This window comes from Salminus brasiliensis, chromosome 7 (assembly GCF_030463535.1).
Source record: "Salminus brasiliensis chromosome 7, fSalBra1.hap2, whole genome shotgun sequence".
Classification (NCBI taxonomy): Eukaryota; Metazoa; Chordata; class Actinopteri; order Characiformes; family Bryconidae; genus Salminus; species Salminus brasiliensis.
In genome coordinates, this window is record NC_132884.1 from 36,177,278 (window position 1) to 36,199,285 (window position 22,008).

General features: G+C 40.5%; 1 protein-coding gene across 1 annotated transcript in view; it reads right to left on the reverse strand.

The window, feature by feature from the left end:
- Positions 1 to 293: 293 nt before the first annotated feature.
- The window catches only part of necab3 (N-terminal EF-hand calcium binding protein 3), a 62,368-nt gene continuing 40,653 nt past the window's right edge, over positions 294 to 22,008 (reverse strand). The window contains exons 6-13 of the mRNA XM_072684802.1: positions 17,480 to 17,616; positions 12,862 to 12,983; positions 8,545 to 8,624; positions 7,611 to 7,664; positions 7,202 to 7,314; positions 5,056 to 5,133; positions 4,173 to 4,264; positions 294 to 1,223 (exon numbers count right to left, since the gene is read on the reverse strand). Of these exons, the coding sequence (XP_072540903.1) occupies positions 1,195 to 1,223; positions 4,173 to 4,264; positions 5,056 to 5,133; positions 7,202 to 7,314; positions 7,611 to 7,664; positions 8,545 to 8,624; positions 12,862 to 12,983; positions 17,480 to 17,616 (705 nt within the window). The 3' untranslated portion in view covers positions 294 to 1,194. The remainder of the gene's footprint in view (positions 1,224 to 4,172; positions 4,265 to 5,055; positions 5,134 to 7,201; positions 7,315 to 7,610; positions 7,665 to 8,544; positions 8,625 to 12,861; positions 12,984 to 17,479; positions 17,617 to 22,008) is intronic.

The window sequence follows — 22,008 nt, forward strand, 5'->3', positions numbered from 1 at the left end:
GCCTCTCGCAGACAACAGAGCTCAGTCATTTTCATGGAGTGCGGCTAGGCTTTTTCATAAGACTTACAAGGAGCTGAGTTTCATACTTCTCCCGGCTGAAGATCTTCTTACTCGTCAATGCTTTGGACTTTTGAGAACTCCTCGATGTGCAGCAGTGGTTGACATGTATAATGTAAGAGAATACTGCACAAGATTTTTCCACACTCAATGTTTCAGTCTCTTTCAAACCTTTGACAAAAAGGAAAAGTCAGCTATCCCAACACCGCCAGGAACAAATGATGGGAACCAGGTGGTACACAAATGATATTCTTAGGTTTATTTCTTCTTATATGCTTAAATACATTAAATTTAAACCTCAAATAAATAAATCCATAAATAAATCTCAGCATATGTCCTTAAGTCAAGCAATTAAACACACCATATACAGATTTCCATGTTCTGAAAACGATAAGAAAAAGCAGAAACTGATTCAGCGATTCAGCTGTAAGCATACGAATAGCTTCAATGAAACAGAATTGTTGGGACTCGGGAACATCAACATATCGACTGAGGAACCACAAGGCAGAACAGCTAAGTTCCACATAAGGACTATTCTATCCACAGAATCACACAGGTCGATCTTATCGTTAGAAATAGTGTCCTTGAGCAAGCATGGAGAATGGCTTTAAGTCAGCTATGTCTGAAACTAAAGTTCTAACAAGCATGCAATCCTAAACAGCTAGTTTTCTTATTATTTGTAAATCATACCCCAAGAAGTGAACACGAGTCAGACGTGGAGAAGAGTGGTGGAATTCCTTTCTTTGCGCTTATGTGTTTTATTAGGTTTATTAGGAAGGTTCTTCGCTTTTCTAATCCATGAGCTGTTGCCACATCGAAGCCACGTTAGCTGTAAAAGCTTGGCTACTGGCTTGCTTGTGCACGGAGCAAAAAAAGTCACTTTCATTTTCTATACATGCTAGAGAGATCAGAACCATGCCTGACTGCTGTTCTCTTTTTATTTAGTTTCGGTACAGACGGAATGTTGAAGGAGCACAAAAACCAAGCCATGAGGTACAGTCACGTGAGGAGGAGTTAGTATGCTGTTCTCTAGCTCGGGTTGAGGCGAACACACGCAGGATCGCTTTCAGATCGCGGCTCATTTTTTGAGGGGAGTGGAGTTGAGGCAGCACACTGCTTTTTTCTGCTTTTTTCTGGTTAATTGTTTGTCATGATCCACCAGGATGCTGAGAAAGAGAGAGAGAGGGGGGGGGGAGAGATGATCTCACTAGTTTGCTAATTATTGTAAAAGGTTTGACTGTGATTATAATTGTAGTTATTAAAATGGGCTTTCATTGCTTTTCTTTTTGCTACAGACTTGAGAACTGAGAAAGAGAGAGAGGGAGAGAAAAAAGAGAGAGTAAAGAGAGATTCTGAGAGAGAGAGAGAGAGAGAGAGAGAGAGAGAGAGAGAGAGAGAGATAATGAGAGAGAGAATGCAAAAGAAAGAGAGAGAAAACGGGGATAGAAAGAAAGAGGGAAAAGGATAGAATGAAAAAGAGAAAAGAGAGAGAGGAATAGAGAGAGGGAAAGAGATAAGATAAAGCAAAAAAAGACAGAGAAAGAGAGAGAGGAGATAGAGATATAAAGAGTGAGAGAAAAAGTGAGAGAGATAAAAGAGAAAGAGAGAGAGAGGAAAAAGGAGAGATAGTAAATAGAGATTTAAAGAGAGAAAAGAAAGAGAGAGAAAAAGAGAGAAAATATAGAGAGAAATAGAGAGAGGGAAAGAGATAAGATAAAGCGAAAAAGACAGAAAGAGAGAGAAATTGAGAGGGAGAACGAGAAAGAGGAAAATAGAGAAAGAGAAAAAAGACAGAGAAAAAGAAAGACAGAGAGAATAGATATAGATTTAAAAGAAGAGAGAAAAAAAGAGAAAGAGAGAGAGAGAGAAAGAGAGAGAGAGATAATGAGAAAAATGAGAGAGAGAATGCAAAAGACAAAAGATAAAGAGAAAAAAGAGAGAGAAAGAGAGAGAAAATGGGGATAGAAAGAAGGAGGGAAAAGGATAGAATGAAAAAGAGAAAATATAGAAAGAAATAGAGAGAGGGAAAGAGATAAGATAAAGCAGGAGAGAGAAAGAGAGAGAGAAGAGATAGAGATATAAAGAGAGAGAGAAAAAGTGAGAGAGATAAAAGAGAAAGAGAGAGAGAGGGGGAAAAGGAGAAAGAGTAAATAGAGATTCAAAGAGAGAAAAGAAAGAGAGAGAAAAAGAGAAAAAAAGATAGAGAAATAGAGAGAGGGAAAGAGATAAGATAAAGAGAAAAAGACAGAGAAAGAGAGAGAAATTGAGAGGGAGAACGAGAAAGAGGAAAATAGAGAAAGAGAAAAAAGACAGAAAAAGAAAGACAGAGAGAATAGATATAGACTTAAAAAAAGAGAGAGAAAAAAGAGAAAGAGAGAGAGAGAGAAAAGGAGAGAGAGAAAAAGAGAGATAAAGAGAAAGAGAGATTCTAAGAGAAAAAGAGAAAATGGGGATAGAAAGAGAGAGGGAAAAAGAACACAATGAAAAAAAGAAAAGAGAGAGAGAAATAGAGAGAGGGAAAGAGATAAGATAAAGTGAAAAAGAGAGAAAAGAGAGATAGAGAGAAAAGAAAAGAGGAAATAAGATTGAATTGAATAGAAAAAGAGAGGAAAGAGAGAGGGAGAGAAATGGAAAGGGACAACAAGAAAAGACATAAAGAGAATTTAAAGATAGAAAGAGAAAAAATAGAAAGACAGAAAAGGAGAAAAAGAAAGAAAGAGAGAGAGAGAGAGAGAGAGAGAGAGAGAGAGAGAGAGAGAAAAGAGAGATGAAGGCATAGCAAGAAATACTGACAGAGAAAAGTAGAGAGAGCAAGAAACAGTGACCAAAAGAGGTGGAGCTAGAGACAGAGAGAGAAAGGAGAGAACCATCCATGGACAAAGAAAGAGTGAAAGTGGGAGACAGAGTGGAAAAGGGAGAGAATGTGTGAGAGAGAGAGAGAGATTAGGAAAGACTAAGAAAGAGCGAGCAAGAGATGTTACAAAAAAAAGTAAGGCCACCTTAAACTGATTAAGTAACTGATTACAGAACAGATTTTTGAGCAAACTCAACTTCGTTTAGGGAGGTATTCTTTCATTCTGCTTCTCAGTTTGGTCAACAGTACTTATTAAGTTGAGCCTTGAAATCATCAGCAAATGATCTGCAGCTGAAACTGATTTAATACTGTGTAAGACATTTAGTCTGTAGCTCCTCCCCCTCAATCTGTTTACTCTTTGTTCCCATCTGCAGGTTAGAACTCCCCCTGTTACATGGAGGGAGTCCTTCCTATTCTCACACTCCTAACGATGGAGGGCTGTGGTGTTGGTGGGATTTGAACATATGATCTCTGGTCAGATCAAAACAGGCAGTTAGACAGTTGCACCACCCTAGAGCTGTGAGGCCACGTACATCTCTGTGTCTGAGTAAGAACTGAAAGGTAAATTTACTCAGAACTGTGTTTTCATGTAGTGTAATTTCACAGCTCTGGACCGGCCCTACGGTCTAACTGCTGCTCATAAAGTGTGAGGAGGTCATAAGTTCAAACCCCAACAAGGGCTCAGCGCTCTATTGTCAAAAGCCTTAAAGTCTGGGGATGTTATATGTGATGGGGGGAGTTCTAACCTGTAGATGGGAACAAACAGTAAACAGACTGAGGGGGAGGAGCTACAGACTTAATGTCTTACACAGTATTAAATCCGTTCAGCTGTAGCTCTTTGATTGATGCTTTTTTGAGGCTCAGCTCAGTATGTACTGTTAAGAAATGTGAGTTAGGAGAACTTGTGAGTTGAGTTAACTCCAAAAACATTCTGCAGTCTGTTTAAGGTGGCCTGTCTGTATACTTTTACAGCGTAAGAAGGAGAGACAGAGAGACGCAGAGAGAGAAACAACATAAGGAAATGAAAATTCATAGATTGGAATGGAAAGCAGTGATTCATTTCCATTTTCTATTCGCTGCATAATGACTGCAGCCTTAATGTAAACACTTGTTTTCTCCTGTGGGCAGAAAATTAATTCATTAATTAATTCTGCAATGTCTTTTTTTATGAACAGGCAGAAAAACTAAACAGTGAAGTTCCATACGTGCACACTAACACACTCCTGTGCACATAAACACAAACACACACACACTCACGTACCAGGCATGAGCATGGTAGAGACGAGTTCAGGATCCTCCAGCATGTCTATGATACAGCGCTGGAAGGTCTTACTGGCCTCAGACTGCAGATAACTGAAAGACAGCAAAGGACAGACAACCACAGAGACACAACTACTGGCTTAGTAATCAGTAGAAACACAACTTGCCACAATTAAACATCAACCGAGGCCTTGAGTAAAAAACAGGTCTATGATGGAAGGAGGGAGGAGGACGGGAGGGCAGTATCTCCTAGGAGATGCACCATCTGCTCTTCAGCAAACTGTGTCTCTTAAGACTTCTGAATCTGGCAGGGTACAAGAAATCACGGGGGAACATAAACACACACACACACATTGACCTGCTTTCCTTCAAATCTTTTACAGTCACCGGCAGACTTTCAACAGCATGAAAATTATATTTCCCAACAATGCTCATGCTGAAGGAGAGCTTCAGCCAAAACTTCATCATGTAGAAAGGTCGGAAAATGTTCACTTAAAAATAAGCGTGTTCTGATCCAATCCAATCCAGAGGATCCAGGCCGATCTAGACATATTGTAATGGATCAGGTCTTGGCTATTTTAATCCCAATCCAGTTCTGAGTCTTTGTTTTGACCACTGTGTTCAGAGCGCCATCTGGTGTCCTCAAGGTGCCATTAACAGACATTATTCCTAGCCGGCAGCAGCAGTGTGGACGTCCTCAGAAGGTAAATCAAAGATTTTATTTTATATTTTTTTCTATTTTGCAGTGGAACATGAAAACAGACCATAATATCCGACCTTTTTATAAAACTATCGCCTTCCTTTCTTTTTGAACCAGCACTGTGAAGCACTTATGTTCTTTTCTACTCTATTCTATTCTATTCTATTTAATTTCAGACACATACCTCATCCAGGAGATGCGATCTTGCCAGAACTCGTATATTATGTAGCAGCTCTTTTCAGGCAGCTTCTGGATGGACACACTGTAGGAAAAGAGGTGGGGTGGGATGATGGTGATGAGTTTCTAATTAGTGTTGAGTGGCTGCATCAAACACCAGAACAGCAGTTTCCTCCAATTTCCTTTTTTTCCCTCCTGTTGAGACGGAAGATTTAGTTTCATTTGTTTCAAGCATTTATTTCCCGCTTGGTGAGGCACTACTTCTGCTGATTTGAGCCTGTGGCATTCCTCTCAAGGGAAAAAAAGCCATTAGATAAACCAATCATCAGCTATAACTACATTTCCATGGGGAACGAGTCAGGAGTTCTACTTGAATTTTAAATAGTTTCTAGTATTAATGACTTTCAGAGAAATTGTTGAGCTGAAAATATTTATTTTATTATATGCAAATATATCTCTACTTTACGTTGACGCAGTCAATCAATCCAAAGACATGAAGGTAACAGACTAGTATGAGGCACTATCTATCTGACTTAGTGATGGAACTTTGCTTTTTCAGTTAGTTAGTGTAAACTTGTGTGTGTGGTTGCTGATGCTGTATGACACACAATTATCTATACAACTGGACAAGATTTAATCACATAGCTAAAAAAACAAAAACAGTAGAACCAATCCTAAAGCCTGGATTGTGTCTAAATGCGAGTTTAATTTCTAATTAAGAGTTAATCTGGCTCCTCAGGGCCCCTGATGTACAAATATGTCTAATGAAAATCTTTCCCAGGTCTAATAAATGCCTGCCTGTTCACCAGTGATCGAGAACTATCGGTCACATGTGCTCATTAGGCTATTAACACCATGCCCACATCATTCTCAGAGAGGTTGAATGAGTGCATTTTTGAGTGTTTTATCATGTTTCGGCTTTGTGTTTTCTATGTAGACTTTGCTAAACATTTCACTTAGTTTAGTTTTATACAAACGATATATCAAATATATCAGAATGTGTTCCCAGGGGCTTTGAACTTGTGTGGGATGGTGTAGGCATGCAGGGTGCGGTATTCTGTGACATTGCTACATTAGTCCTGTAGCTTTTGAACACATGTTGTGGCTACATTTGGAATAAGAGTGAAACTGCACCATTTAAAACAGTCTAGGTTGTCTTCTCTCTTGTAGTTTTAGGTATAATTAATAAATGCGTTAAGTGGTTTACGTTTGGGTGCAGGTGTTTGTTATATCCGTATGTCTTTCATTATCACAGTTAGACAACACCCACGTCTTCAGTAATGCTTTGTAGGCTTTTCCAGCAATATGCATCTCTGTAACATATCTGAGGTTCACTTACTTTTTCTCAATGACTGTAAGAAACATGCACAACATGGTCCCAATCCATTCCACTGTATAGAAATGAAGCCAAAACTGTCCGCCATGTTGTCAAATTTGCAACCAGAGTCTGTGCAGTAGAGACTAGAGGCGGGGCCAGGCTCGCCTACTAATTGGGAAGACGCGTCCACTTCTCCCAGACCAAGCGTGTCTCAGACCACCTTCACTGGGCTTGACTTTCCCCCTGGATTCCCAGTTTGTCCAGTAATTGGAATGATTTAACAGTAAGAGTACAGCTCATGTAAGTTCCACTACAACTCACTACAACACTACAGCTACTCAATGTAATGAACAGAATGGGTGTCATGCAGGTTCTGCAGACAACCAATCTCTTCCAGCCAAGACTGTCAATCACTTCATTTCTAAATGTAACCCCACCTTCTCATGATAGAGCAGAATAAGGGTTTAAAAACTGATATCTGGGGGAAAATAAAAAATGTGCCAAGATACTGGAAATAGAGAGACAGTTTTTAGGTGAAAATGACTGGAGCTACAAGTCATACTGTAACCAGCCAGCAGAGGTGCTAGACCTGTAGCTGCTTCACTTTTGAGAGACGCTGCCCTGTCCATGTTTCTACAGTCATTGCTTTTTGTAGCCTGCATTGTGGGTGTTTACACAATGTGTACACTGGTTGATGTGTTAATGTGTGTGTCTATAAAGTATGACTCATATAATAATCAGAACACATTTTATGAGTTATCAATGAAGAAATCCAGCTACTTCCATAGGATTCGCTTCCTTTTTCTTGGAAATACACGTGCATGTAAATTCTTACTGAAGGTTGTCGCTCTGGTTGGTGGTGGAATCGGCATAGCTTTTCAGAGCCTTTTGGAACTCCTCAAGATTGTCCTCTGTCACTGCCATCTGCCTCTGCACCAACAGAATGTTCTAGATAGAAGACAGACAGAGAAACACACACACGTGTACAAGCAAGCATGCACACACAAAGAAAGAGACACAGCGAGAAGTTGTTATAGCACAGAGAGGAAGCGAATGTGTAAGAGAGAATACTAAGAGAAGATAAATACATCTGCAGAACAAAGCCGGACTCCCTCAAAGCGTATCGATTAGCTGAGTGAACCTGCATTCTCAGCTTTCCCTTCTCTTCAGCACAGACGGCAGGGCTGGCCAAAATCTAAGCATCTAAAAGCTGTAAGAGGTACTTTAGAGATGCAAACACTCACTGATTTATACGTGCTGGCCAGCGGGTCTTCTTTCAGGGGCTCCAGCTTTGGACTCTGGACAGGAAAAAGGAAGGTGCAATTTAGAAAAGTGTTTTTAGTAAGCATCATTTACAGCTGCTCTCATTTAAGACTGTAGACATGTGCAGGTGGATGCTTAATTGGATGCATGGATGGTCTTTTTTAAACATATTTAAACATCTGTAAATTTCTTTATTTGAACAATATTGGGAAATGGAGGTTATATGACTAAACACACACAACTGAAGAAATGCCTTTAAACATCATTAATAAAATGTAATTGATAGAAAAGCAATTTCCTCGAGAGGAAAAAGTTAGAACACCATCACGTGGTTAAGATCACCATTATGGCCAGGTCCACAGAGCTCTCTGAGGCCTTCAGAAAGAAGGCTGTAGATGCAGACGAGTCTGGGAAGGAGTTTATCCCCTTAAATAGTCTTGGGTCCCGCCGGCAGGCTTAAAGTATTATTACAAACTTCTATTACCAAAGAATAGCCCAACCAGCTTGTCCAGAAGTCCTTGTACTTACTGAGTAATACACCTTAGTGTGTAATAAGTTTTCTGCATTAAGCGGCTAAAAAGAAACCATTTACAATGAAACAACTAACCAGGTCAGGCTGTCCTTGCTAAGTTAATCATGGGGCTTTCATGGGGTGTCCTAATTTTTTCACATGACTGTATAATGTGATGGATGGATAGATGGAGAATCTAAAGTACTAACACCAACAGATAGATACATGCATGAGTGGAGAATCAGAAGAGCTACTAACACGGGCAGTGAAATGGTTGGATGATGGTAGGCTGATGGTTAGTTGGGTAAACAGATAGACATACAAATACAGAGACGAGGACACACATGAGTGTTATGTACAGTATGTATAGATGAATGGATGGACGGACAGTCAGTGTTTGTCACCTGGCACTCCAATTTGTCAATGAGCTGCTGCAGTCTGTTGATCTGAGAAGACCAGTGATCATCTGTATCCACAGTAACACCTGGGAGGTAATCGTAAGTTAATTGTTTTGAATATAGGCATCTTCTATTATCTATAATTAAATTACTGTAGGGTTATCAGAAGAATATTCAGTCTTCAGTCACATCATTATTTCTAGTAATTGGTGATATTATCTGTCTCCAGTGTAGTATGATTGTTTAACTAGATAAGACTACCTAAAGAACATACATGGTCTAAAAATACATTAAATATCCGTAAATTAATCTGACAGTAAGGATGATATAATAATATTACATCTACTACATTCAAGGTCTATTCATTTTCGACTCCTGCTGGTCTACTAAGAAATTGCTACAGTCCTCTCAGTAGGAGGGAAGGATAGCTCTGCTGTTTTGCAATCTCACACCAGCTGATTAAGCATCAGGCAATGTTACAGTTTAACTTTCTGTACAGCTTTAAAGTTTTCCTAGAGTGGTAAACAGTTCTAACAGTTGAATAAGGAGAGTTTTCATATATATACAGTCATGCCCGAAAGTATTCATACCCCTGTCAAAGTTTGACTTAAATTTACTTTTATTTAACCAGAAATTATATTTTTGCCTGGAAATGACACAGGCATCTCCCAGGAGATAACACGATGATGTACAAGAGGCATCATTGTGGGAAAAAATATTTCTCAGCTTTTATACACATTTGAACAAAAAGTGGCATGTCCAAAATTATTCATACCCTTCTCAATAATTAATAGAAAAGCCTTTATTGGCTATTACAGCAATCAAACGCTTCCTGTAATTGCTGACCAGCTTTTTGCATGTCTCCACTGGTATTTTTGCCCATTCATCTTTAGTGATGAGCTCCAACTCTTTGAGGTTTGAGGGTCTCCTTGCCATCACCCTGATCTTTAGCTCCCTCCACAGATTCTCAATTGGATTCAAGTCAGGACTCTGGCTGGGCCACTGCAAAACATTAATGTTTTTGTCTGCTAACCATTTCTTCACCACTTTGGCTGTGTGTTTTGGGTCGTTGTCGTGCTGAAATGTCCACCGGTTCCCAAGGCCAAGTTTCTCTGCAGACTGCCTGATGTTGTTGTTGAGAATCTTGATGTATTGCTCTTTTTTCATGGTGCCATTTACTGCGATCAAGTTCCCTGGTCCATTGGCTGAAAAACACCCCAAAACATTAGGTTCCCACCACCATGTTTGACAGTGGGGATGGTGTTCTTAGGGTTGAAGGCTTCTCCTTTTTCACGCCAAATGGTGCACACATCATTGTGGCCAAACAATTCAATTTTTGTTTCATCTGACCATAAAACAGAACACCAGAAGTCTTCTTCTTTGTCCAGATGAGCATTTGCAAAGGTCAAGCGGGCTTTTGTGTGCCTTTTCTGGAGAAGTGGTGTCCTCCTTGGCCTGCGTCCGTGGAACCCAGCAGTGTGCAGTGTCCGTTGAACTGTCTGCCTTGAGATGTCGCCACCAGCAGAGTCCAGATTCACCAGAATGGCCTTGGTGGTGATCCTTGGATTTTTCTTCACCTCTCTCACTATTCTCCTGGCCAGCACAGGTGTCACTTTTGGCTTCCGACCACATCTTCTGAGATTTTCCACAGTGCGTAACTTCTTGTATTTTTTAATAATACTTTGCACTGTAGCCACTGGAACTTGAAAACATTTTGATATGGCTTTATAGCCCTTTCCTGACTTGTGAGCGGCCACAATGCACAGCCGCAGGTCCTTAGTGAGCTCCTTTGTCTTAGCCATGACTGTCCACAAACCAACTGCAGAGAGCTGCTGTTTTTCTCCTGTTGAGTTGATTAAAACAGCTGTTCCCAATGAATCAGGGTAATTAGGATGCTTTAAAACAGCTTGGACTATTTGGAATGGTATAGAACTTTGGATTTTCCCATATACTGTGACAGTTTTCAAAGGGTATGAATAATTTTGGACATGCCACTTTTTGTTCAAATGTGTATAAAAGCTGAGAAATACTTTTTCCCACAATGATGCCTCTTGTACATCATCGTGTTATCTCCTGGGAGATGCCTGTGTCGTTTCAAGGCAAAAATATAACTTCTGGTTAAATAAAAGTAAATTTAAGTCAAACTTTGCCAGGGGTATGAATACTTTCGGGCATGACTGTATATATATATAAACTCTCCTTATTCAACTGTTAGAACTGTATATATAAAAATATGTAAATTTATGGGAAGAATAGATATTTTTCATATATATATATATGAAAAATATCTATTCTTCCCATAAATTTACATATTTTCACTCACTAGCGAAAGCATTGCTAGCCCTAGTCTATGCTGGACGCAAGAGTGACCTCAGTAAAATATGTTGATACTGGAGAGCAGCTCATCACCTCCAGACACTCCTATGTATAGGAATACAGGAATGCTAGGTAAACCAGGCAGCGTTTTTTACTGTGCCAGTGTTCGCAGAAGGGGAGCTGAAACACGAATAGCGAGTAAACTAAAACTGAAGCAACGGGGGATCCATGCTAGGCTAAAAGCTAACCTTAGCCGATCAGCTTTTGTTATCTTTTTCTCCACTAGAGCTAAATACACATTAGAAAGGAACTGAAAAGCACCGCACAAGAAAGCCAACTCATATCCAACGTGGGGGCGTGGCTTCACCAATCAGTGAGCACCCACAGTGCTCCCCCACCCTGTGGCTCTTTTAATTTCACATAAAGGAAATTGGCTTATTTGGCAGTTAACTAGATAAATAACGGAACAGAAATCTGACACATCTGTCACGTCATAATGTTGAATTACTGTCCTTACTTTGAGATACATTTTTTAATACTGCGGTACACGGTATAACTGTTATATTGCCCAAAACTATTACAGAGACAGGGCTGGAGTAGCTGGAGTTGCTTTGTAAATACTACCTCAGTCGGCCTATAAGAAAACTTATAAAAAAAGCAAGCGGACTAAAATCTATATATTTTTTAGAGGAAACATACTAGAGATGGCATATTGGTATTGATGGGCTGCTATCAACAGGAAATGCTGGATCGGATATCAGAGGTAAAACAGAATGAATCTGATCTGCTTCTGTAACAGATCCAGCCTAAAATAGCTACACACTCACACTGTGTGATGTTATTAGCTGTGTGTTTCTTCCTGTGGGGTGTTGGGAGTGTTTGCATAGTCTGAACATGGTGATTTTTGGATGCTAATCTTAAGTGAAGTGTTTCAATTAAAAACAGCTCGTTTTTAAAGCTCTGCATTTTTGCATGTTTGGCTGGAATTGTTTTATTTGTGGTATTTTACCACTAATTGCTACATGCAAGTGTTTTTATATCAGCATGAATTAAAATCTAGTGTTAGAAAAACATTGCTAGCGTGAATATAAAGTGTGTGTGCATAGCAGATGTAATCAACACTACAGCTCTTGAGACAAAGACCCAGCCACAACCGCAAGCCCCCGTTCCCGACCCTCAGCTTTCAAGGACAAGCTCCACCACTCAGGCTAATTTTATGCTGTCAAAGTGACACCATGGCAGGGCTCATAACACGAAGCTAACGCTGCTTTGACAGTAATTGCGGAACCGATAACGACAGTCAGGCCGAAGTGAGAAGCACAGGCATTGCTACAGAAACACATCAGCCGCTGAGATTCCAGCCTCTGCTAGCGTTTAAACAGTGATATAGCACTAATTAGAAGTGTGGATGGGTTTTCACATTACTGAGACATCAGAAGGCTTTAGAGACTGCGGCTGAGAATGAGATATTATCCAGGCCTTTTCATATTCAGAGTGAAGACTGTGTGTGTGGGTTTGAATCCCTCAGTGCATTGACTGCATTGATTTTAAGGTGCTAATTCAATTACATTGATTCTGGATTGTTATGAAACAAACCTTCAGTTTACACTATATGGACAAAAGTATTGGGACACCTGCTCATTCACAGTTTTTTCCCACCAAACATCAAGGGTTTTAAAAAAAGAGCATCCTGCTTTTCTTTGAGTAAGTGTTGGAGCAGCATTAATGAGGTCAGGATGTTGGATGAACACTACCCTACTTCATTCCCAACTCCTCAACGCATCCCAAAAGTACTGGATGGAACACTCCATCCACTCAATGCTGGGGTACCTTATACCCCTCTAGCCCATGCTTGGCTCCAGAGAGTCCTATTTTATTGGCAGTACTTCTCTACAGGGACTTGACTGTATGTGTGTACATTTGCACATCGGTGCCAGCAGTAGTAAATGCATTCATTGGAAGGGGTGTCCACAAACATTAGTGTACATCAGTGGTATACATTGTTACCTGTAGTAAGGATCCCAGAGTACGGGTCTGTAGGAGACAGGCACATGTTCTTCTGCACTCTGCGCCCACATCTCCTGTTGTTCTTCTGTACAGACAGATGCTCGGGTACCTTCACCTCAGCCCTAAGACAGAGAAAGAAAGAAAATGTACATCTTTTTCCAACTGTCACTGTTGGGTGAGTTTCCCAAAAACTTCTCATCACTCAGTATTTCATTTTCAAATTTTTAAGAACGATCATTAATTAATGAGTGTTTCCAAAAACTAGAAAACTCAATCTATTCATTATTCATGCACTATGGATTAAGCTGGATTTGCTTGTGAATTAAAAGAGAGTAAAATGAATATTAATAACAAATATCATGCCCATTTTTAAACATATAATATATATATATATATATATATATATATATATATATATATATATATATATATATATATTAATATTGTTAAACATAATAAAAACAGCACTTCTAACTGTAAAGGTTAACAGTGGCTTGACAACCGAAGTACATATTAATTATGAACACAGCTCTCCACTGTCTTTCACACAACCTGGTGGTTAACGACCTCTCTTCTAATCTTGCTAACTTGTTGATTTATATAACTGATTTATTTTAAACTAGGCGGACGTGTACACAGCCTCATGGCTCTTGTGCAGAGAACATGTGTGTAAAGTTTGACAAAGAACATCTAGACAAAGCTGGACAAAAGGGTCCAACAAGGGTCCCTCCTTGCACATCACCCATGAAACTTGTAAACTTGTTTGGTCTCTTTCTAATGGTAGATACTAAAGAGCTACCTGTAGGTCCTGGTATGAGCTTTTAGGATTGTTGGAGACTTCGCTACGCATCTTGTGGTCTCTGCTCTTGGGCTGAAGTGCCAAGACGGCCTGATGCTGGCAGCTGTTTTAAATGGACTTCACTGGGACATTATTTTTTGGACAGTGGAACAGTGGATGATTTCTAATAGTTCTTTTTAAACCCTTCCCAGACTCATCTGCATCTCCAGTCTTCTTTCTGAACCTCAGAGAGCTCTTTGGATCTGGCCATGATGGTGATCTTCACTGCTCACGAATCCTCTCTAACCATGTTCTAATCATCTGCTGCTGATCTGCTGCACTTGTTTCAGATTTTAGGCATTTTCAGTAGTATTAAAAAAACAACACAATATAGTTGTATGTGTTTATTACATTATCTTCATATCTCTCATAGCTTTTTGATCACATAAAGATCAAATGTCCAAATGTTTAAATATAAAAAAAAAAGACAAAAGGTTATTCATAGGGTGTCCTAAATTTTTCCACTTGACTGTAAGTGCCATTTAGACTTATGATTGCTGCTCTTTAGTGAAGTGTTACCTATTTGTCTTTACAGCTGTCACCACCTCCTATTCAGTTGCTCTGGCAACACTGTAGAAGATGCCAAAAGGCAAGACAGGCAACACTGTATCAACAGTGAAATAAAATTAGCATAGACAGGTAAGAAATATTTAGAAAAAGGTAGGCACAAGAAAGACAGGGTAGCCAAGATACTGAGAGGTGAGATACTTAAGAAGAGAGACAAAGAATTGTTCCATATATTTGAGTACAGACTGCATAAGGTCAGTGGAAAAAAGGACACCTACACACCAAATGGTGCTGGAGTTCATTAAGACTTCACTGAAATTTCACTGTGAATAACAATTAATTGTAGGTGGTGTGCAGCGTGTCACAGAAAAGCCGTTTCCATTTCTTTTAGTATTTCATGCTGCCACTCGTCCCTGCCACACATCTGCCCTGGTTCCCTTGTCCGTCCCTGTTTTCCTGTTCGTCTCTAAATCCATGTGCATCTGTTTTGGTTTTGGGTTTAGGTCTCCGTCCTAGCTGTTCCCTTTGTCCTGCCCCTTACCCGTGCCTTGTCTCTAGCTTTGTTGGAGTAACTGTCTCTACTGTCCAGGGAAGAAGAGGATTTGATTGCATTCAGGGACAAGAGCATTGGTTAGGTCAGGATGTTGGAGGATCACCACCCCAACTCATCCCCAACTCCTCCCAAAAGTATTGGATGGAGCACCAACCATGCAGCTCAATGCTGAGGGGCTTTATACCCCTCTAGCCCATGCCTGGCATTAGGCAGCATGGTGCCAATAGGTTCACACTAACCCTAGTCCTATTCTATTGGCAGTACTTTTCTACAGGGACTAGACAAGCAGTGTGTACTGTATGTGCATTTGCACATCTGTATCAGCAATGGGTGCAACTTAAAGTAGCTGAATGTATTCATTAGAATTGGGTGTCCACAAACATTTGGACAAATTGAGCTTTTTCTTCTTCTAGTCTATTGGTTTTCTGCCAGATGTTAAGTTACTTCTGTCACTTCTTGCACTTGCACTTGTACTTACATCCTGCCTCCATGCCGCCCACGTTACACTCCCTTTAAAATGGCTAATTGCTGTGGTAGGCTGAAGGAATGGGGAGCAGGCCTGCCAGTGCTGACTCAGAATCTGAGTCAAAAGCATTCTCTATGGTTTCTGAGGTTAGTGCCAGGATCAGATTTAGGGTCGGGCTTACAGAATTCTTATTACATGTACTGGAGATACTTAAAAGTCATCACGGCCGAAGCAAAACGCTGTATCTCTAAAATGTCAACCTCCCAGGAGGAGGAGAACTCCTTCTTAACTTTCAATGGAAGTCAATGTAAAAAGATTTTAATCCATAAAGTCATTTTGGAGCATTTCTATTGGCCCATTTATAATAACCTTTTGACACAATGTATAGATTAACTTCCAGATTTACATTATGTCAAAAGGTGATAAACTGCAAAAATGAAAATAAGTGTGACAAAGATTATATTTATAAAATACATATAGGACATTTAGAATATAAGATGTCAGATGATACTTATCCAATCTGATCTCTGCATTTCTATAAATAATTCAGCCCCACAGACAGGTTTAGGTCTCCGTCCTAGCTGTTCCCTTTGTCCTGCCCCTTACCCATGCCTTGTCTCTAGCTTTGTTGGAGTAACTGTCTCTACTGTCCAGGGAAGAAGAGGATTTGATTGCATTCAGGGACAAGAGCCTAAATTAGGTCAGGATGTTGGAGGATCACCACCCCAACTCATCCCCAACTCCCTAACTCCTCCCAAAAGTATTGGATGGAGCACCAACCATGGAGCTCAATGCTGGGAGGCTTTTTAGCCCTCTATCCCATGCCTGGCATTAGACAGCATGGTGCCAATAGGTTCACATTATTGTGCCCCCAATCTGATCTAAGTCTCTTAATACTGAATATCAGCTGATACTGATCCGATCTGATCTGATCTTTGTGTTTGTATAAATAATCCAGCCACAGTTTAGATCAGATGAGCTGCTGATTAAACAATTCAGTAAAGTCCCTTTATGTTTATTATCGGTTTCTATAATCAGACATTCTGGACTGAATGATTTAGTTTAGTCAAGACTTTTCTTAAAATGGACTCTGGGCTGATATCTGTGGTTGTTGTTCTACTGGTGTGTACTGGTCTACTGGTTTATATTGGGTGAATGTGCTGTGTGTGATTTGGGTTTCTATAATGTGTGTGTGTGTATTAGCATTAGTGCTAGCCTCCACTCGGTTCTGAATGGGTTCCGAAGTGCTGGTTTAAAAACTGGTAAAACAGACTGTTTCAGTGATAGTTTTATAAAGGGTCAGATATTATGGTCTTATGTTCCACTGTAAAATAGCTATAATAATAATAATAATAATAGTAATAACATAGAGGTTTAAATAACTCCTGCAGAATCCTCTCTAACCATTTTCTAATCATCTGCAGATATTTTTTTTACATTTTCAGTAGTAATAAATGTTCTAAATGTGGGGTGTTCTAGACCAGATATTATGGTCTGGTTTCATGTTCCACTGTAAAATAGCTCCACACTTCTGAGATCGTCTTTGCCGAAGCCGCCTGAGAATAATGTCTGTTAATGGCGCCTTGGGGACACTCATTCATTAAAAAATGCCTGGATTTTCCCACATTTCCAAAAGTGCTGAAGAATCTTGAGTCGGAAACTCGACAGAAAGTGATTTTTAATAGATTATACTGTGATACTGTTTGCCATTTTAGGCAGATTTGTTGTTCCAAGACTATAAAGCAAAACATTTAAAAATACATTTAAGTATTTTGTCTATAATCTTCATTTGTAAATGTTACTGAATATAAAATCACTATTATTATTAAAGTAATATATTAAATAAAAATGTAAAAAATTGTGAAATTTTATAGTAAAAGCTCCAGCAGCACTGCTGTGTCTCACTGCTGTGTGTGCCAGCGCAACACCCACTTCTAACACCACCACCACCATGTCAGTCAGTGGAGTCACTGCAGTGCTGAGAATGACCCACCACCCAAATACCACCTGCTTTGTGGTGGTTCTGGCCATTGAAGAACAGGATGAAAGGAGGCTAACAACGTATGCAGAGAAACAGATGGACTACAGCCTTAATTATAAAACTACAAAGTGCTCTATATGGTAAATGGAACCGGGTTCATTCCAAATCAGGGGTGGCCATAATATTTTGATATGACAGTGTACATATAGAGCATAACGTATGACCATACTTTCTGATAAAGCATAAAAATAAAAATATCTGTGTGTTGCTCACGGTGCAGGGCTACTCTGCTCCTCCACAGCCTCCATGGCACACTGCAGAGACATCTGAAGAGACAGCAGTTGGCTGGATGTCTCCCTCAACATGAAGCGTGTCACGAACTGCCCCAACACAGACGAGCCCTGGTACTCCTGCAGAGACAGAGAGAGAGAGCGAGAGAGAGAGAGAGGGATTTGTCACAGCATATCACCACTTGAGGGACAGTCTATGACTGCTGCTAATTCTACTGACTGTGTCTGGCTACAGACAGTTAATCCCTGCTGTTCATTCCCAGCTAACATGTCCATGTGGGTTGTGTATGGCCACCCCAACTGGGAAACCAGAAAGTTTGGACCTTGAGTCTATATATATGGATGCCCACCTGGGTCAGCGATTGGACCAGGAGAGGTTAAGCATGTTAGGGGTTAGTATAAGCATCTTAGGGGGGCCTATAACACCCAAGAGATTAAGGTAGGCAGGTAGAGATTAATAATAGGGTCCCAGTAACTAAATACGAACAACCCACTCAGAGCCCATGTTTTACCCATGTGAGCCCCACATTAGCATGTTGGCTGGATTGGCAATACTGTATTGGACAGTCATGCCAATAAAGCTATCTCATACTAAACTGGACTGAGGTAAATGAAAACAGCAAGGGGACTTTTAAAAGTCTTTTTTAATATCCCCCCTAAATCCTACTGAAGGGCAAGCTCATTTAGCTCGTTTATTTGCTCCCACTGGAACTGCAAAAGCTTTTCTCGAATGCTTAAACAGTTGTTTAATGTTAACTGTGTTTTCACACCTAAAAGTCCAAACCAAGGATGGAAACAAGGTTCATGGCTTTTTGCATTGATTACATTTCACCTGGTTTGGTTTAGGATTGCAGCAAAGCGCACTAAAGAACTGCATGATATACCTGTATATGTCCTGTCCTCATCACCTACGTGGGCTGCATCTCTCAATACTGGACATTGACTTGCTTGTAGAGGGGCGTGTGTCTGGCATGGCATGTGTCAGCATGTTGCCGTTCCCGGAAAAAAATGACTGAACAGATTAGTTTGATTTCACTATCCTGCTGATAAGCTCCCCAGACAAAAAAATGTCACCTTGTATGTTTAAGTGGTAGTAACTTCAGGCTCCTGCATATGGTGTTGCACGAGGATGATTAGGCTATAAATATTTGTGTGTGACAGGATTTATAGATTGAGAAGAGGAGGTACAGTGCAGCGAATGTCCCGTTAGATGTGTGGAAAATGGGTCGGAAAGCAGATGTTAATGATTGCCAAAAAGGAGTGATTGCATTTGGGCCTGCCAAAGGCCATAGTGTGATGGATGTTGCTGAATCTGCAAGTGTATCAAAGCATACAGTCATACGGGTCTACCAGCAGTGGCAGAAATTCCAGTCTACAGGAAATTCTCATCATTCTTGAGCAGACAATGCATTTCTAATAAGAATTTCCTTTAGACTGGGATTTCTGCCACTGCTAATAGACCCGTATGACTGTATGTTTCCATAGGCCTGCAAATTCAGCAACGTCCTTCACACTATGGGCTTTGTCACGCCCCAATGCAAGCCCTCCTTTTTGCCATTCTCTGCTAATATCTGCTTTGCGACCCATTTTCCCCACATCCAACGAGACACTCGCTGCACTGTACCACCTTTTCTCAATCTATGAATCTCACTGCACACCCTGCAGGTATTTATAGCTTGATCATCCTGATGCAATCTGCCAGAGCCTGAAGTCACTTCCACCTTAAACTTGCAAGGTGACAAATTTTTTAGTGAAGCTTTTTAGTGGATCTTAATATGACATTACTACCAGCCGCACCAACAAAGTGGAGTACTCTAGACTAGGCTAAGCTAAGCTCCCCATGTGCTCCTGCTTCTTCTATGGATATGGAACTATCCATAAAAAGCGTTTTCACACTGCAAACAATCTAAACCATGGTTCAGTTTGATCCAGATCGAGACTACCTCCTTTGGTCTGAACCATCTTTTGATCCTTTGATCCAGACCATGGTTAGGGCACCTTTCACACCTGCTGTTTTGGTCTGGCCCAAACAACAAGATAGGTGTGAAAGAGCCCCCTGTTACAGGCTACAGGTTTGTTAAGTACCTCACGGAGCTAAAAAAAAGCTGGTACAGGTCTGGCACTAGGTTTTCAAAGCAGACAGGATAGATAAACACCCAATCTGTTAAGCATGATGGAATAGGCATATATGGCTGCCAGGGAGGGAAATGACTCAATTGAAGTCATTGATAATGTGACTGCAGAAGCCAACAGCAAGATTAATTCAGTGTACAGCAGCATCTTGACTGGCGCAGACCCAAAGAAATGACTCAGTCAGTCACTCACAGGTGGATAGCACTTCACTATGCAGCAGAATATTGACCTCCAACATACTACATCCTCTCCCCTCATGGTAATTTAAGTTCTATTTTAAATCCAGCACCCTACATAGTGAATATTTAGTAATACACCCTTTGGTGAGTATCATAGCTTGTAAATGTTTTTTTTTAATTATCTAATTTCTGTCAGGGTGATTTGAACCCAATGGGGCAGTGGTGGCTCAGCGGTTAGAGCGCCGGAATACCGATAACAGGGTTGTGGGTTCGATTCCCAGGCTCGGCAAGCTGCCACTGTTGGGCCCTTGAGCAAGGCCCTTTACCCTCTCTGCTCCCTGGGAGCTGGAGTTGGCTGCCCTCTCTGGGTGTGTGTGTGTGTACTCACTGCCCCTAACACGTGTGTGTTCACTACGTGATGGGTTAAATGCAGAGGACACATTTCGCTGTACAGCGTACAGTGACAAATATGTGCACCTTTTTACCTTTACCTTCTATCCACAGATTTATGGTCGAGGGACTATGAGGGCGACAGTAAAACCTTCAGCTTACGCCTTTCGAGGTAGTCCACTGTGGATTTTGAGGTGTGTTATCCTGCTGCAGAAGACATCCTATTTTCATATTTACCTTTTTACAGATTGTATGATATTTGCAGGAATTTAACAGAATCCATTCTTTCCACTACCTGAGAAATGTGCCCTGTGCCACTGGCTGCAACACAAGCTGAGAGTGATGAATAGATAAGTTGGAAAGGTGTGAAGTCCATGAAATTCTGCACCCTGAAGTTTGTGGTGAAAATATAGGTAAAGCTTTATTCTTCATGAATGACTCTTTTATGAAGGTCATACGTGCATAAGCATCACTGCACAGTAAAACAGTGCATCACCTCTTCACAGTCTGCCAAATCTTCCTGAAGGTCAAACAAGGTTTCCTATGAGCAGTCCTCGCAGGACGTTATCTTGGTGTTCCAGACCTCAACTTGACCTCCACCATTTCTATTAACTTCTGTTTTGTGGCTATACAAGATTTTAATGTTCAGAGTGCTTGACAGCTGCTTAGAGTTTGTGGCTGCTGATTATTGGGACAAGGTCTGAGTGAGTCAGAGTATTTATAAAGCTTTGAAATTCATCACCGGGTTGTTCCTAATGACAATTAAGAAGAACTCATAGCCCTAACAAGCTAATTAGCGTCTGAGACCTTGGTAAAAGTTATCTGAGAGCTCAAATCTCTTGGGGTGCCGAACTTTTGCAGGATGCTACTTTCCTTTTGTTCACTCTTAACAAAAATAATATACCAATTTAGCTTAAATTGTTGACAGGAGTGTTTTGTCTTGAACTTTAGGCCTTTTGGAGCAGTAATAGAAATTCTGACCAGGGCCAGGGGTGACCAAACCTATTCTTATTCATTATTATATCATACTGTGTCATACTATAGTACACTTAAGCCCCTTTTAGACATGCATCATAACCCAGAATCTCTCCACGCACTACCCAGAGGAGCTGTATTTGTGAACGCAAATGTCTGGTTCATTACCCGGATACTGCCAACCCCCTAGTACAAATTCTGGGTAATGTCAGAGTGAGCCCAGGTGTGAATAGAGCAGAGAGTTCACAGTGAGTCATGCTGTACCTCAAGTATGCGCTTGAACATTTCCTGCAACTGCGGAAAACCACATTACACTGTATTATTCGACACTGTACTGAGACGTAATACCACACCCCTATCCCTAGTATTTCACACAATGCATTTTACTCCATTCCCCCAGACAGGACTCTTTGGCACCCTTGCTATTGTTTACTGTTAGTTGATATCTGATACACTGTGTCATATACATATATACACATGAATTCACTTGACTTTACCTGACTTATACATCTTATTCCAACTTGCCATTTCCACTACAATTCTCATGTACAGCTGCAACGGTGCTTAATGCAGTTCACCCTCTTAATCCACATTAGGACCATTTCAAGCAAGCATTTCTTGCTCTCTTCCAGCACAATCATGCTGTGGGAGGGGAAGATGTGCATGTCATGTATCAGCACCCCCGGAGCCATTTAGGATTAAGTGTATTAATACTCCACAATATTATTTTTTTGATGATTCTAGCTCTGTGCAAAATTTACAGTCTTTCTAAGACACATTAAACCTGCTAAGGGAGAAAAATGGCTTATGTATTTTCACATATCCGATGAAACTG